Source organism: Monodelphis domestica, chromosome 4 (genome assembly GCF_027887165.1).
Source record: "Monodelphis domestica isolate mMonDom1 chromosome 4, mMonDom1.pri, whole genome shotgun sequence".
NCBI lineage: Eukaryota > Metazoa > Chordata > Mammalia > Didelphimorphia > Didelphidae > Monodelphis > Monodelphis domestica.
In genome coordinates this window covers 86,594,031-86,610,193 of record NC_077230.1, presented here as the reverse complement: position 1 = coordinate 86,610,193, position 16,163 = coordinate 86,594,031, and the positions used below count along the sequence as shown (strand labels likewise).

The 16,163-nt window shown below is 40.2% G+C and overlaps 1 protein-coding gene across 1 annotated transcript in view; it reads right to left on the bottom strand.

Moving 5' to 3' along the window:
• Positions 1–16,163, bottom strand: part of CASR (calcium sensing receptor) — a 79,095-nt gene that overhangs the window by 26,318 nt on the left and 36,614 nt on the right. The window contains exon 4 of the mRNA XM_001371530.4: positions 2,806–3,036. Coding sequence (XP_001371567.1) covers positions 2,806–3,036 — 231 coding nt within the window. The remainder of the gene's footprint in view (positions 1–2,805; positions 3,037–16,163) is intronic.

Genomic DNA, 16,163 nt, shown 5'->3' with positions numbered 1-16,163 from the left:
TCTGACTCTGTTTCCTCATCTGTAAAATGGGGATAATAATACCCATAATTCCTGACACGGTTGGTGTGAGGTTCAAATGGGATAATTTATGTAAAACACCTTGAAAACCTTAACGATCTGTACAAATGCCCAATCAATGTGGATTTATTAACTATTTAAGTCATGGGCACTGTGCTAAGTGCTGAAATGTTTAAGGAAAAAGCAAAAACAACAGCTGATCTCAGGGAGTTCACATTCAAAGTGGGAGGGGAAGGCAGCAGGTTCACAAATTAATATATTCCAGTTTGAGGGGGTAAAGCAGGAGTTTCTGGGGGAGCCAGGAAAGGCAGCCTGAAGGGAAACGATGCTTAAGCTGGGACTTAAAGGGCCCCGGGGATTCTAGGAGCCAGAAGGTAGCAGGGTGAGCATTCCAGGCAGAGGGGCCAGCCAGTTCATGACTTCATCCTTTAGGACTAAAATCACTGAACGTCTAAAACACTAGAGAATTATACTCAGAAGTCTGCCTTCATGAGGAGCGGAAAAGTGACTGTTCCTGGTGCCCACCTCCTTCCTTCTCTCCACTGCCCTCTGAGAAGGGATGATGTCCACAGTCTCGGCAGGTCTGCACCTCTCTGAGCTTCCTGTGTGCCTGGGTCCCAACTCACTGGCGAGATGAATAGGGAATCAAATGACCCTTTTTGATGATGGAGACTAAACGATGAGAGGAAATCCAAATGCTTTTCCTTTCAGCTCACTTCGGATGAAGGACCGCGTTTGGAAGGAGAGTAGGCAAAAGCCATGACTCTGGGAGAAGTCATTTTGAGCATCTTTACACTAAACTGAGCCATCCATTCAGGGAAATGGCCACATTTGTTACGTGTAGATACAGCTAGAAATTGGTAATCCTGACAACAAAAGCTCAGAGAGCAAAAAAGAGCTCTGGGTAAACTGCGATGTCAATAATGGACCCGGAGAATTTTATAGGAAGTTGGCTGTGTCAGCAATAATGGACTGACTAGATACCCTGGAGGCCTGAAGGAGTGAATGCCCCTCTCTCAACAGAGAACTCACCAGCAGAAGGCCTCGGGGCGCTGAGAAGAGGAGGGAACCTTATCTCTGGTTCTGTGGCCTTTGCCTTCCTCAGGGGATAAATTCCTTCAAATGGAAGAAAGGAGCCCTGGAAGCTGGACCTCTGGGAGTTTTCTTCACATACTAAACAGCAGCCTTTCCAGGGAGCAAGTGGGGGGAGCAACTGAACTCAGCAAGATCCTAGATAAGCTGTGGGGCTTACAAAGCAAGGGTCGGTTCCATAAATAGTTACTGATGTCCTCATACATGATTAAGCCCTGAGAGAAGATACAAAGATAAATAGGACTCTCTTCTTGCCCCCAAGGAGTTTATGATAACATCCACCTATTACAGTCCAGTAACTGGAATAAGACAAAGAAGACCCCAAGGAGTGTTGGGACAGGGAGGGTGATTAGAGAGGAGTATTCTGGGTATTTTGATTGCACTGGAGAAGCAGTTGACTGGACAGGATTTCCCTAAGATTCCCTTTATCTATGTTAAAGGAATAACACCTCAAGCCTCATGGGTCATAAAAGTGCTCATTCATTCCTCTCCTACCCAAGTCCTTCAACTCAATTCACTGGGAAAACATAGAGGCAAAAGGAGTGGGAGAAAGAAGGAAAATACCCACTCAAGGCAAGTAGGTAATGCCCAGTCTAGAGAGAAGACTTCCCAAGTTTAAATATGATCTCAGACACTTGCCGGCTATGTGACCCTGGGCAAGTCCATTAGTCCTGTTTGCCTCGGTTCCCTTATCTGTAAAATGAGTTGGAGAAGGAAATGGCAAACTGTTCCAGTGTCTTTGTCAAGAAAATCCTAAATGGAGTCACAAAGAATCAGACATGACTGAACCAAAGAGTGTGGCTCTCTGTGGCTCAGTCTTCTTACCTGTAAAATAGGGGATACTATCTACTCACACAACTATAGTATTTGTAAATATTATTATCAGAAAATTTCATCAGAAATTCAATGGGAAAAAGAGAAACTGAGTGCCTCCTCTCTCTCCTTCTACATTTTATTTTAATTTCAGGGGAGGACTAGGAAAGATCCTGAGACATACAAGAAAGGAAAAAAAATACAGAGATTTAAAGAGTCTTCTCCTTTTCTCCCTTCTATCTTATCTCCCTGGATAATGTTATTACACAAGTCAGTGTTTGGACTATTCAGTGGTTTGGAATTTCCTAAGGCAGGAGTGAGAATGGGGGAGAGAATAAAAGAAAGAGGATAATAAATGAAAACAGTGGCAGGTAAAGCTGTTTTTGTTTGTTTGCTTTTTTACAAACAGACATTTGGTCTGAAGGCTTTATTTTTCTCTTTAATAATTTTAATTGATTTTTTTGTTGTTGATTTTACACTGAGAGTTTTCTTCCTAAGAATCTAGGACATCTATCACAGAGGGTTGCTATCAGGATGATGTAAAGCACTCTGTAAACTTTCAAGTGATATAAAAATGCCAGCTATTATTATTGTTTATCCTTTGGGGAGATTCCATAACTCTGGGTAAAGTGTTCTATCCTTCAAGAATGATCTAGTGGGATCCTTGGAAAGGAAAAATCCTCTTTCATTTCTGTTCTCCACATGAGCTTTTATTCTTGTTCCATTGCAACTAAATTTTCCTTGGCAAAGAAGCTATCTAGTAGGACAGTTCTCGGCATTTGTTTCTGACTTACCATTTCCCCAAGCAATCATCTGTTGTGCCCACACATTATTTGCTGCCATCAGTTGGCCACTCATGGTTTTCTTCTGTTAAGTACATACCTCCCTGGAGAATCCACTCCACAGAATTTTCTCCTCATTGATGAAGAGTCGTTCACCCTTCTTGGCATAGACGTTGTAATGCCCAACCTCCTTAAACACGATGGAGCCATCCTCTGGAGAAAGGTGCCAGTTGATGATTGAATAGTTGCCCACCAGGTCCCCAAACTCATCAAAATCTACCTGCTCACCCATATTGCTGGTGAAGTTTAAGTGTCGCAGATGTTTCAAAACCTGAGAAAGAGCAGAGAAGAACATCTTGAGTGTAAATGCCTTGTCAGGTCATTCCAAAAAGGGGTTTCATTTGGTAAACTGTTGAGATTTAGTGTTGGGGATGGTCATTTTAAAGCCAGAAGAGGAAGTAGATCTGACCTCCCACAAAGCCTGGCCCACCTACAAATTCTTCCATCATGGGCATGGTCAAGAAGGAAACATTTTGTCTGCTTCAAGGACCACCAAGAGATGTAACCTGGAGGAAGGGAGTCAGAACCTGTGGCTGGTGCTGCTGCTAATCTTTTTGAGAAACAGTGGGGTCCGGTGAAAAGACTGCTGGATTTGGAATGAGAGGTTTTAAAATTGATTCTGTGTTACCTTGGAAAAATTAACTAAGCCTGTCTTCACCTTTTATAAAATGAGGGAATGACATGATTAAATGACCTCTAAGATCCTTTCCACCTTTGAATCTATGATCCACCTTATGTTGCTGTTTCTTATGATACTGAATTATTTTCATAAAATCGCAAACAGGTAGGGTTGGATAGGAGAATATGGAAGGAAAGGGGCAAGACTGAAATTCATAAGCTCATATTTTGCTGAAAGGAAAAGAGTGTTGGAAAATGGAATCAAACTATGTGGGTTTCAATCTCACCTAATACGCTACTTACTTATTTAAGTTTGTTACATCATTTTATTTCTCTTTGCCTTAGTTTCTTCATCTACAAAATGAGGGATTGAACTGGATAATAATAAAGTAATAATAACTAGCATTCATACAGTGTTTTAAGGTCTGCATAGAGCTTTGAAATCCTATCTCATTTGATCCACCCAACAATTCTGTGAGGTAGGTGCTATTATTAACCCCATTTTATAGTTGAAGAAATTGATCTAGAAATTAAGACTTGCCCAAAGTCACACAGCTAGTAAGGATCTGAAGCAGCATTTTAACTCAAATCTTCTTGATTCTAAGTCTATCCTCTATGCCACCCAAATGACCTCTAAGGTCCCTTCCAGATCTAAATAGGTGATCCTATAATTTTTGGCTTCAATAGACATATATTTAGAGTCAGAATGCATCTTGAAGCTAATTTGTTTTAAACTTTTTATTTTTCAGGCCCAGAGAGAGGTTAAGTGAATTGTCCAAAGTCACACAACTAATGAGTGGCACAGGTGGGATTTGAACTCAAGTTCTTTAAATTCAAGTTCAGAACTCTTTGCTGTCCATTGCTGAATATAGTGTAGCTTTTCATTATTATGAATAACTTGCCCTTCACTTCCAGTCACCTACCAAGGTCTTAATGACAGCGATGGCCAAAGCCATTCTCAATATTGTGTAGAAAGATCATGGGATAATCTGGAGCCCAAAGCCCTGGGTGTGAATCTTGGTTCAGTCACTTAGCAGTTGTGTAACTCCTAAGCAAATTATTTTTTGCCCTCAGTTTCCCCCTCTCCAATATGAGAATATTAGCAAAAAGTTACAAAACTTTGCATAGCCTTTGATCTAGCAATCCTACTACTAGGACTGTTTACCAATGAGATCAAAGAATGAGGAAAAGATCTCATATGAACAAAAAATGTATCAGAGCTTTTTGTGGTGACAAAGAACTGAAAGCCAAGTGCCCGTTAATTGAGGAATGATTGAAAAAAGTTCTGGTAGATGAAGATGTAGGAATACTCTAGTGCTAAAGGAAGAGGATGGTTTCAGAGAGAACTGGGAAAACTGGTATGAACTATCATGGAGTGAAGTGTAGAAAGCCAGGGGGACACTTTATATAAAAATTGTAATGTTGCAATGAGTGAACAGCATGGCAATATTTAAGGACTCTAATCAACAAAATGATGAACCATGATTTCAGAAGACCAGTGCTGAAGCCTGTTGCCTACTTCCCAACAGAGAGGATTATTTAAATGTGCTGAATGAGATGAGTTTTAGAATGCGACTAACAGAGAAATTTAATTTTCTTGACTATTTACATTTTTAAGGGTTTTTTTGGGGGGGGACTGGAAGGAGAGAAACATGAATGATAGCAATATTTTTTAAAATGATAAAATGAGCACACTGCATTTGACTCTCTCTTAGGTCCTTTTATCTCTAAATCCTATGGTCAAGACATGGCAGCGGACCCAAAAGTAGAGCCAATCTCACTTCGATCAACAAAGGACATTTATTTATTGGTTGATCATTACCCATGTAACAGTGCCGGGGATCATGGAAATACTTAAGAAAGGGGTGCTGCATGGTCCAGAGGAAAGAGCGCTGTACTTTGAATCAGAAAATCTAGGTTGTGAGTCCTGCCTCCGTCACTTACAAAGTATGTGACAAGCCTCTCTGAAGCACCATACGAGGGGAACTCCCTTTTGGGGTTTTATTTGGCCTTCCATCTTGTTTTTGTTTTCAAACCTTCCTTTTCTTTCCTTTAATTCATCCTGCCAGAAGGTGGGTCGGGCAAAAAGAATGAACTAGTAGGAAGAGAGCTCCGTCCCTTGGCCTGATGAAGGAAGACTGGATCCTGGGTTTACTAGACTGGTAGACTTCAGCAAAGCCATTGAACAAAGTCTCTCTTGCAGTCCTTGGGTAAAAGGACAGATATACACTAGACAATTATATGCAATTAGGTGAGTCTATAACTAGGTCAATATCAACTTAAAAGTTTTTTTTAATCAATCAACCAACATTTATTAAGCACCTATCATGTGCCAGGCACTATGCTAAGTAATGGGGACACAAAAGGATGCAAAAGATGATCCCAGCCCTCAAGAGGCAAATAATCCAGTAGAGAAGATAATATGCACACACACACAGAGCTATATACAGGATAAATAGGAAACCATTAACCCAGGGAAGGCATTAGAATTTAGAGGCGTTGGGTTGGATTAGGCTTTCTATAAAAGATGGGGTTTAGTGGAGAGCCCCAGGGACTTGACGTGGCCCTGTCCTGATTAAAATGTTTATCATTGACTTAAATAAAGTTATAAATGACATATTTGTCAACTTTTCAAGTGACATAAAACTAGAAGAGATAATAAACATACTGGATCCAAAAAGACGTTGAGAGGCTAGAACGCTGGTTTGAATATAATAAGAAATACATCAGGGCTGAATAAGAAATCTTGAACTGGGGTTTGAAAATCTTCTCTATGACTGGCATAGTGGAATAGTCTGTACAGAAAAAAATGGGGGTTTTATTGGAATGCAAGTCGTATGTGAGTTGACATTGTGGCATTCAGCCAAACAAAACCTAACGTAATATTGGCCACATTTAGAAGAGAGCTATACAGAGTGAGAGTGATGTTATTCGCATATATATTTTTTTCTCATATATTAGAAAAAACTTCCTAATAATCAGATATATCAAAGTAAAATGTGTGGTATCAGGAAGGAGTAGTACTGATAATACTTCTAAGTACATAATTAATAATATAATTCCATAATAGCACAGTAATAATAACAACAATGATGATAAAATGCTAATAAATGATATTTAGGTAGTGTTTTTAAGCTTAAAAACTGTTTGGCATACATTATCTCCTCAGTCTCACAATGGGCCTGCCAAGTTGGTATTATCCTAGCTATTTTCCAGCTGAGCCAACTGAGATTGAGAAATGTGCCCATAGTCACAGAGCCAAGAAGCATTAGAGCATTTTTTTTTAAGTCCTAACTTCCATCTTGGAATCAATACTGTGTATTGGCTCCAAGGCAGAAGATGGTAAGGGCTAGGCAATGGGGGTCAAGTGACTTGCCCAGGGTCACACAGCTGGGAAGTGTCTGAGGTCAGATTTGAACCCAGGTCTCTAGGCCTGGCTCTCAATCCAATGCCCCATTAAAAAATTTTTTTTTTCATTTTGTGTGTGTGTGTATTTATATGTATGTGTGTGTATGTGTGGAAAGTATTCACATTAAATTTCTGTCTCTGAGGGAAGCACTCATGGGGTGTCTCTGTGAAAAGCTTGGGGTGAGTTTTCATATAGGAGAACCTACAATGTGTGTATATGTGTGAAGAAATCTGAATGTCTCTCTATGCATGGTCACAATGCATCTCTGTATGTCTGAGGAAAGCATGTGTGTGTGGTCAGTATGAATAATCCACAGTGTTTGTGTACCTGTATATGTGAAAAACCTGTAGTATCTCAATGGGAGTCCGTTGGAAGAACCCGTGAATTTGAAAAAAAACAGAACTACTAAAGTAGTCAGAAAAAAGAAATCTTTAATCAGAAGAGAGATAGGTTCATAATAATCTGCTACTACATAGAGCCAAGAGCCAACTACTACAGAGTCAAAACCCTGGGTATCTGGGGAGAGAGGGAGGGAGGGGGAGAGAGAGAAGAGAGAGACAGACAGAGACAGACAGACAGACAGACAGATGGGGGGGATGGGGTGGTAACAGACATAGATACCAAATTCTGTTACCTGGGAAGTAACTGCCTTTATTACTGCCTTCTCACCAAAGAGAAACAAAACAGAGGAGGAAGCTTTCAGGTCATGCTCACTTAGAAGTAAATTCAAAGTTTAAATAATTTTAAGGAAAAAATACTGAAAAGGTGGGCAAGAAGGAGGGGCAGGGTGATAAGAAAAGACTTTAGGTGGAAGATGGAAATTGGCATTCAAGTCAACAGAATTTTCTTTCTTCTTTCATTTACATATTGTTTGATTTGGCAAATAACACCAAGTTATTATAAAGAATGATATTTACAGAGGGATGTGAACTCCACTATTAACTTAAAGAACATCTTCACATGTCTAATTCTTGCTTATAAAGGAAATTGTTTATTTATATTTCAACTTCCTCTGTATTATTAAAAAGGTGTGACAGTATGATGACCCACTTCTCCTCTCTTTCTTTAGGCCACCCCTCTCCCCACAAAGTCTGTTTCTAATTTCTAGGGTTCCTGACAACTTTTGAACAATCTTCAAGCTGACATCTCATTCTAGGATCCTACTTCTGGAAAGAATCATGGAGAGCGCCTAGTGAATCAACTCTTATTGGACAGTCAAGGAAAATGAAGCCCAGGAAAGGAAGTGGCTTGCCCAAGACCATTTGGCTAGTAAATATTTAGACAAAATTGGTTTTGAATCTAGGCTCCCTCATTTGGTTTAAGTATTACTTCAAATTCAGTTCAGGTGTTACTTCCAATGCTCAGTTATGAGTATATGTATAATTCCTAGGGGAAATCTTCAAAGCCAAAGGGAAAAGGAAGGGATCCGGTGATTGGAGCAGTGTAGAAGGAACTGGAGAGGCAGGATGATAGACTTTTCAAAACAGAAAACCTACAAAGTAGCAAGACTGAACAGGAAGAACCAGACTTAGATGGGGTTTTAATGTCAATTTATCCATTTCAAGTGATCTAGGTGGCACTGGGAAGGAGATTAAAATAAATCTCACTCATTGTCAAAACTATTGACAGAACAAACTTTCGTATTCATCTTCTACAAGAAACCTTTTCCAGCATCTTAGTGCCTTCCCTCCAAGTCAGCTCCCAATTTATTTGTCCATGTTTTCTTTGTATGCAGTTGTTTATATGTTCTCTTTCCCATAAGAATGTGAGCTCCTTATAGAGCAGGAACTGTCTATTGCCTTTCTTTGTGTCTTCAGAGCTGAACTGTTTAATAAATTCTGGCTGACTAACTCACCTATAAAAGTATATTCTTTCTCTCATATTTATCCTTTCCCATACACACACACACACACACACACACACACACACACACACACACACACACACACACCACATAGCCTCAAAACAAATTCTGGAGTGGTGGAACCAACAAAAGACAGGGTGAAGTAGTGTTCCAACCCAAGACAACATATAAGGATAGCAGGAAAGAACCATCTCAATGCATTAAGACTCATGGGGATAAGAGGGGAAGGCAATCCAGCACACTAGGCATTGAGGATGGGCAGAAGACTGGCAATGGGCAAAGCAGTTCTGCCATTTATTAGCCTTGTTACCTTGAACAAGTCACTTACCCTCCTTTGACCTCAATTTTCTCACCTGTAAAATGAGAAAGTTAGGCTAGAAGACCTCTGAGTCAGGAATTCTTAACTTAAAAAAGAATTGGGGGGGGGTCTCAGGGATAGTCTAAAGAAACCTATGAGCTCCTTTTAACAAAATAATATTTTTTAAATTCTAAAAAGAAAAGAAAATAGATAGGATTACAAAGAAAAGTATTTATATTGGAATACAACTATCATTTTTAAAAACCAATTTCATAGTTAACTTCTGCTCTAAAATCTCTTCCAGCACTAGAACTTTATATTCATTTTGAGAGTTCTGCTGTCTGGAGCCTTCTTTCTTTGGCTAGGAATCCTTGGTCTGTGTAGATCCTAGGACTTCTGCAGAATTATCCCAAACATATTTTGTTCCCTTGTGCCCTATAGCTTTCATCCTGGGCATCCTGGGTATTTTGCTGCCATGTTTTCTTTTAGTCATACATTCTGTTGCTGTTACTTGTCTACTATTTGAATATCCTTTCTTTTTCTACTCTGACCATCTATCCACTTGGTTGATATCTCTTCCTCCAACTCTAAATTGCCCTCGGTGTCTGCCTGTTCTGCTGTGAGCAGGGTGTGGAACAATCCCAAAGAGTAATGTGGAACTGTGTAGGCGCCTGTTACTACTTTGTACTTGTTCACCCTCAATGAGGGTCTTGGTGTTGCATCCCTTCTTTAGCTGATCTCTCATTACTCCTTAATATACTCCTGACAGGCCTTATTCCAGACTTCTTTCTTTTTAAGCTTCCCACTCTTCTCTTCACAGACAGGATTGCAGCATCAGGACCAAATAAACACCTTCTATACCCTGCAACTTTATCTCAATTTATTAGTATGGCATAGTGGAAAGAGTTCTGCCTCTAGAACCTGATAACTTGAGCTCAAATTCTGCCTCTGACACTTACTGACTTGTATAGCTTTGAGAAAGTCACTTAACTTCTGTGGGACTTAGTGTCCTCAATTATAGTTGGGTGACTCAGTGGATTGATGGGAGGTCCTGGATTCAAATCTAACCTCAGATATTTCCTAGGCATGTGACCCTTAACCCCCATTGCCTAGCCCTTACCACTCTTCTGCCTTGGAACCAATGCACAGTATTGATTCTAAAATGGATGGTAAGGGTTTAAAAATAAAATTAAATAAATAAATAAAACAAAGAGGCTGAACTAGATGCCTTCTCGGGTCCTTTCCAGCTTTAGATTTATAAGCTGATCAATAAACTACCCTTATAGCTACTCCATCACTTTACCACACACACACCCCCCATTCTCAAAGCAAGAGATAGCGTCTTCTTTTTGAAGCCAATCCCTCCACTTATCCTTTCCAATTCTGCTAGGACTTCATTCCCATAACCCTCAGCTCCCTTTCTAGCTCTGTCGATCTTTCCTTCTCAATGGGTCCCTTCTTTATCATGTTAGTCACTTGTCAATACCATCTGACTCTCTAGTACCTACTCAACCCATCTCCTGGCTTTCATGAGCAGGCTCCACGATTGGCATTTATCTCCATTACAACACGAACCTTTTGCCTCAGTCAGGCCAGTTTTCCAGTTCTGTTTCTCCCTTCTCCCCACCCTTCATCCTTCCCACCTTTTATTATTCTTCCAACCTAGAGCACCCATGTCCTTCCTTCTACTCAAACTCTAACCCCTCCAGTCTGCCAAGGCTAAGCTCAAGTCTCACCACTCTTTTCCACTAAGTCATTTCCAACTATTTTAATACACCTCTCCGTCCCCCAACAATAAGCTGTGATCTTGCTCTTTTCTGAACCCTTACTTATTCTTATGGTTGGCGTCACACTGCTTGCTCTCTTATATGTTTTAGTTGTTCAAACCTTTGTTACGTGTGTCCAACTCTTAGTGATCTCTCTGAAGATTTTTTTTGGCAAAGATACTGGAACAATTTACCATTTCCTCCTCCAGCTCATTTTACAGGGGAGGAACCTGAGGCAAACAGGGTTAAATGACTTGACCAGAGTCACCCAACTAGTAAGTGTCTGAAGCCAGATTTGAATTCAGGTATTTGAGTTTTCCTGATTCCAGGCCTGGCACTATCCACTGAACCACTAACCGGATTTAAGGTACAGATAGAGACATCCCTATTTGGTCATGTCCAATATGGGAATTTGTTTTAGATACAGGCACATAGGTACAGAAATAGACAGTTAACTCTATCTGTTACAAGGGTTTTGTTTGTTTTTCTTTTTCAGTGGAGGAGGAAAATAGAAGACAAAGGTAAATTATCATTAGCTAAAAACAATTAAATATAAAAAATGAAAAAGCGGATTCATGTGCTCACAGCAAAACAAAGCAAAATATTCTAAGAGAGATCATTTATTTAATTTAATTAATTGCCAAGGAAACCAGAATGTTTGTGTCCTTGTCTGGATTAATGCTATTAAGAGTATATACAGAACCCTAGCTGATCAAAGGGAGACAGGTAGTCTTAAGAGGCATTCTTATTAAGCTTTGGTCATCTGGTGAATCACTTGCTTCCATTATAGGTTTACCTAGGCAAAGCAACTGGGTCTGCTCTCATGGATCAAAGAGTTGTCCTTTCTTTCATCCCTGTCCGTTTCCTCTTTTCCCTCTGTCCACTTGACAGGATGCTAATTATTATTGCCCTGGACTCTGCAAGCTTCCATTTGTGATACATTCCCCTTAGTGCCTAGTAAAATCTTCTGAATATGGGAGGGACTTAAAAACTGGCTAAATGACCTGCCAAATATGCTTTAGCAGGAGCGGTCTACTGATGCAATTCTTCCCCAAAGTATAACCTTAAACACTTGGCAGAAACCATTACAATTTTCTAATTAAACTACAGTCTGCTTGACTTACTCGGGGAGAGCAATGATCTGCCTGGAGGAAGGCAGGACACCAAAGTCATTGGCTCCTTTCCCATATCTTTTCCCAGTCTCCTTCTCCCTGTCAAGTTTTAAAGCAAAGGCCCACGAATGTAGAGTTTCTTAAGGGAAGTAGTAAAAAATAAGGTTGAACCAAAGTAGGGGATCTTTATCTTAGGAGGAATCTTTTATTTCACAGTGATATGGAGGATGGATTGGACAGAAGAAAACTGCATCACTTGAGAGAGTCCCTATAATGACGTAATCACAGATATTTGATGTAGTGTTAAATGTATCTCTCATATGCCTTTTTGTTATTGTCTTTCCATGCCAGCCATCCTTTATCTTCCTTATAGCTGTAGTAATATGTAACTCACGCTTTCGGGGAACTTTGCAGTTTACAAAGTATTTCCCCACAATTTGTGGAGGTAATAGGACAAGTACTTACTGACATGGGCACTGTACCCCCAGAAAATCAGAAACTATTATCAGGGAAACTCCCTTGCCTTGCATCCTCATGACTCTGAACTTAGAAACACCCAATGACCCCCCTCCCAGAGTCCCAGCTGTTTACCCTCTTTGATTGTCCTCTAGATTTAAGATGGACAAAGAGATGCATCTTTATGCCTCCAGGCAGACCCCAGTCAGATGACCAACCCCCCCCCCTCAAGTGCCTGAGGGACTAACACTCTATACGTCACCTCCACACCATGACACAGCATCTGTTGTAAAGAGTATAAAAGCCCCAGAACTGATCTCGTCTCGGGGACAGCCTTTCCATCCATTCTGCCCTCATGGGGAACAGCCTTTCCATTTATGCTGTCCTCCCAGGAACTGCTCCCCGTCCTGCTGTCCCACCTTGCTATCCTCCTGGCCATTCTCAACATTACTTTCTAAATTAATAAATTTCTCTTTTTGTTTTTAAGCTAAGTTTTGGAGTCTTGCATTCTTGCAAAAGGTATCCTTCCTGAACCCCAGGGGTACACATCTGAACCCCATAACACTTACCACCTCTATTTTATAGATATGGAAACTGAGCCTGGGGAAGTGAAAAGACTTTTGTCCAGCTCAATGACACACAGTACATGTCAGAGCTGGAACACTAGAATTTTTGTTATTTCTTCTACCCTATGATGCCTCAGTGATTGTTCCACCACTTAGTTTACCAGGCATCAATTATACTTCAATTCCTTTTTGACTGCCCAGTATATCAGCTTCACTCATTATATTTAGACATCTAGCTTTAGCAAAGAAGCATTTCGTGTTAAATGTATGCAGATTTGGGCTGAGTTCCTTTATCCCTTTACATGCTTATTTTTAAAATTGCAACTGCTCTTCCAGTTTTCTAATCCAAAATCTGTGGCTCCATAATTTGTTCCTATATGAAGATCAATGGAAGGAACTGGGGATATTTCACCTAGAGGAGACTTAGAGGTGGGCTGGGACGTGCTAGCTAGCTCTGTTAAAGTATTTGATGGGCTTTTACAAGGAAGAGGGATTAGATCTATTCAGGTTGGCCCTGAACTATGAACCACAGATAGAAGTTACATGGCAAATGTAGAGTTTGATTTAAGGAAAACCTTTCTAACAGAGCTATCTGAAAGTGGAATGGGCTGCCTTGGGAGGAAATGGGTTTCTCTTTGGCTCAAGCTTCATAAAATGCTGATTAGGTTCAAAAATTTCAAAAAAAAGAATAGATTTAAATCAGAGATGTCTCACTTGCAACCAGCAAAACTCCCAAGAGCAGAGTGAACCAGATTAAATTGTAATTAGAAAATGTTTAACAAAATAAAAATATAATAAAATATGGATAATGTTAATTTGTGGCTGGAAAACCAAATCAATTTACACAAATCTACAGGGATCCATTTCTATTTGAGTTTCACACCATTGATTTAAATGAATAATGTTGGATGACCCCCGAGTTGGGTATCTTGTAGGCAGAACTGTTCAGATATGGATTTGACTAGATGACTACTGTGGTCCCTTTTCAATGCTGAGACTCTGATTCTGTGACTGATTAAAATCCAGTAAAAGTAAAGTTCAAGAGGATTTGAACACAATGTCATGTTCCCAAGTCAGGTTTCTTGGCCAAATATCACCCCTAGAAAAAATGAAGATTTGTCTTGAACCCAACTCCTCACAATGAATATGCCTCACTCAATTATCAAGATAAAAACAAAAGTGAATCCATCACAGACCAGGAAATTTAGAACAGAGAAGTAAAAGTAGGAGTGGAAAAGGGGCTTTTTTCTTTTTCTTTTCTTTTTTTGCAAAGATTTCAGGTGTTAAATTCTCTTTAGGATAAAATAAATTTGTTCAACATGTGATACCCAGTGGAATCACGCTTCGGCTATGGGGCCTGGGGGGAGGAAAAGAAAATGATCTTTGTCTTTAATGAATAATGCACGGAAATGATCAAATAAAATACTATTAAAAATAAAAAATAAATAAATTTGTTCAAATAGTCACATTCATAGTTTTCATTTAAATCAATATTGTCAAATAGAAAATAGATCCCCAGGGGCCTACAAATTGACTTAGAAAACCACAAATTAACATCATTCATGTTTATTAAGTTTTTATTGCGCTTGTTAAACATTTCCCATTTACCGTTTACTCTAGTTCAGACGGCTTTCTGGCGTTTTTCAGGCTATAAAGTTTGACACTTCTGACTTAAACCTTCCTCCCTCCCGTCCTTCCCCCCTCCCCCCATGTGTTCTGAATTTGATCAGCATTTTATGCTGCTGAAGCCCCCTTCAAACATGGATCCCCTGACAGTTATACTTGGATCAGCTCACGCCCAACCCCTGTCATTTCCGTTTTGATAGACCACCTGGAGTATTCGTTATTTTAAAGCCAAAGGCACTTAATTATCAGCACGGCAAGATAAATATCTAGGAAAATCCTCCCCCTCCCCCCCACACACACGCACACGCACACACGGTAGTACACTCTCGCACAAATTCTCACACACCACCAGGGGGTGGCCTGTCACCAAGAAGCCCCTTAACAAGTATTTGTTGATTGATTAACTGCCTTCGTTCTCTGTTGGGCTATTTCCTCCATTTTACTCGCTACAAATTTTCCTAGTCCTTTGCGGATTCTCTGCTACGTGGCTCTTGGTTGCCACCTTCTGGTCTTCCTGTGAATTGCAGTTGCTAAGTGGCCCTTTTTTCCTACAGTGGAAGGGATCTCCTCCCACACTTTTTTTTTTAGTGTTTTTTTTTTGGGGGGGGGGGGGAGCCAAAGACCCAGATCCCTCCCCAAAAGAAAAAGAGTCCTAAGTTAATGCTATCTTTCATACTCCAGTTTTCTGTATCAACTGCCTCCCTAAGAGTGCAATCTATTACACACAGGATCAGGTTCTCAGAGGTTTTCTCGCTTACACTCTTCATTTTAAATATAAGGTAACAGGCTTATAAAGATGAAATGGCTTCTACAAGATCACATAAGTGAGCACTAAAATCAGAATTTGAACCCAAGTCCTTGGACTCCAAACTCAACTTTCCTGCCCTTGTATCACATTGCCTCACCAGTCCTTCCCAAGAGCCTGGGTCTGAGCATAAATATCTACAGCAAATGAATTGCTACCTCTTCCCAAAATGCAACATTTGCCACCATGCATTCTCTCAGGCTACCCTACAAGCACACAACAAACTCTCCTCTCACCTCTGTTTCTGCTTCTCAGAATATTAATCTTCCTTCAAGGCTCAGCTGTTGCCCCAGACTCCTAAAATTTTCTCTGACCCCTTCCTTCCCCATCCAGTTGTTAGTGCTCCCTCTCTGATCAAATGACTTTGCATTATATTTATTTGTTTGCAACTGGACAAACCATTTACTCTCTCTGGCCCTCAGTTTATTCATCTGTAAAGTGGATAGATGCATCTTAGATGCTGTTCTAAGTCCTAAGATTTCTCTGTGCCTTAGTATATAATTTCATGAATTTCTGTGGCCAAAAACTCACCTTGGTGAGTTTTAGTGAGTTTAACTGCACTTAGAATGGTGATCCTCTCCAAATTTAGCTTTCCTCAGTCTCTCTAGAAGGACCTGCCAAAGCTCAAGCCTCAAAGGGAAACTGTTATTGCAGAAAGGAAATATCACAGTGTGGGGGTCTAAAAGACATTCCTGGTTTTCTGGATCTAGGCTTTCTTGCAATACCTACAAGCCCCTCTTACCTGGCCCCTGTGCCCTTTGACATTTGGAATCTTCTATGCTGGACTCTTCCAGGTTACAAAGGTCCATGATCCTCTCAACCTCACTAATTGGAGGCACTGGGAATACAAAGACAGACTTTGCCCTTTCCCTGGCTGA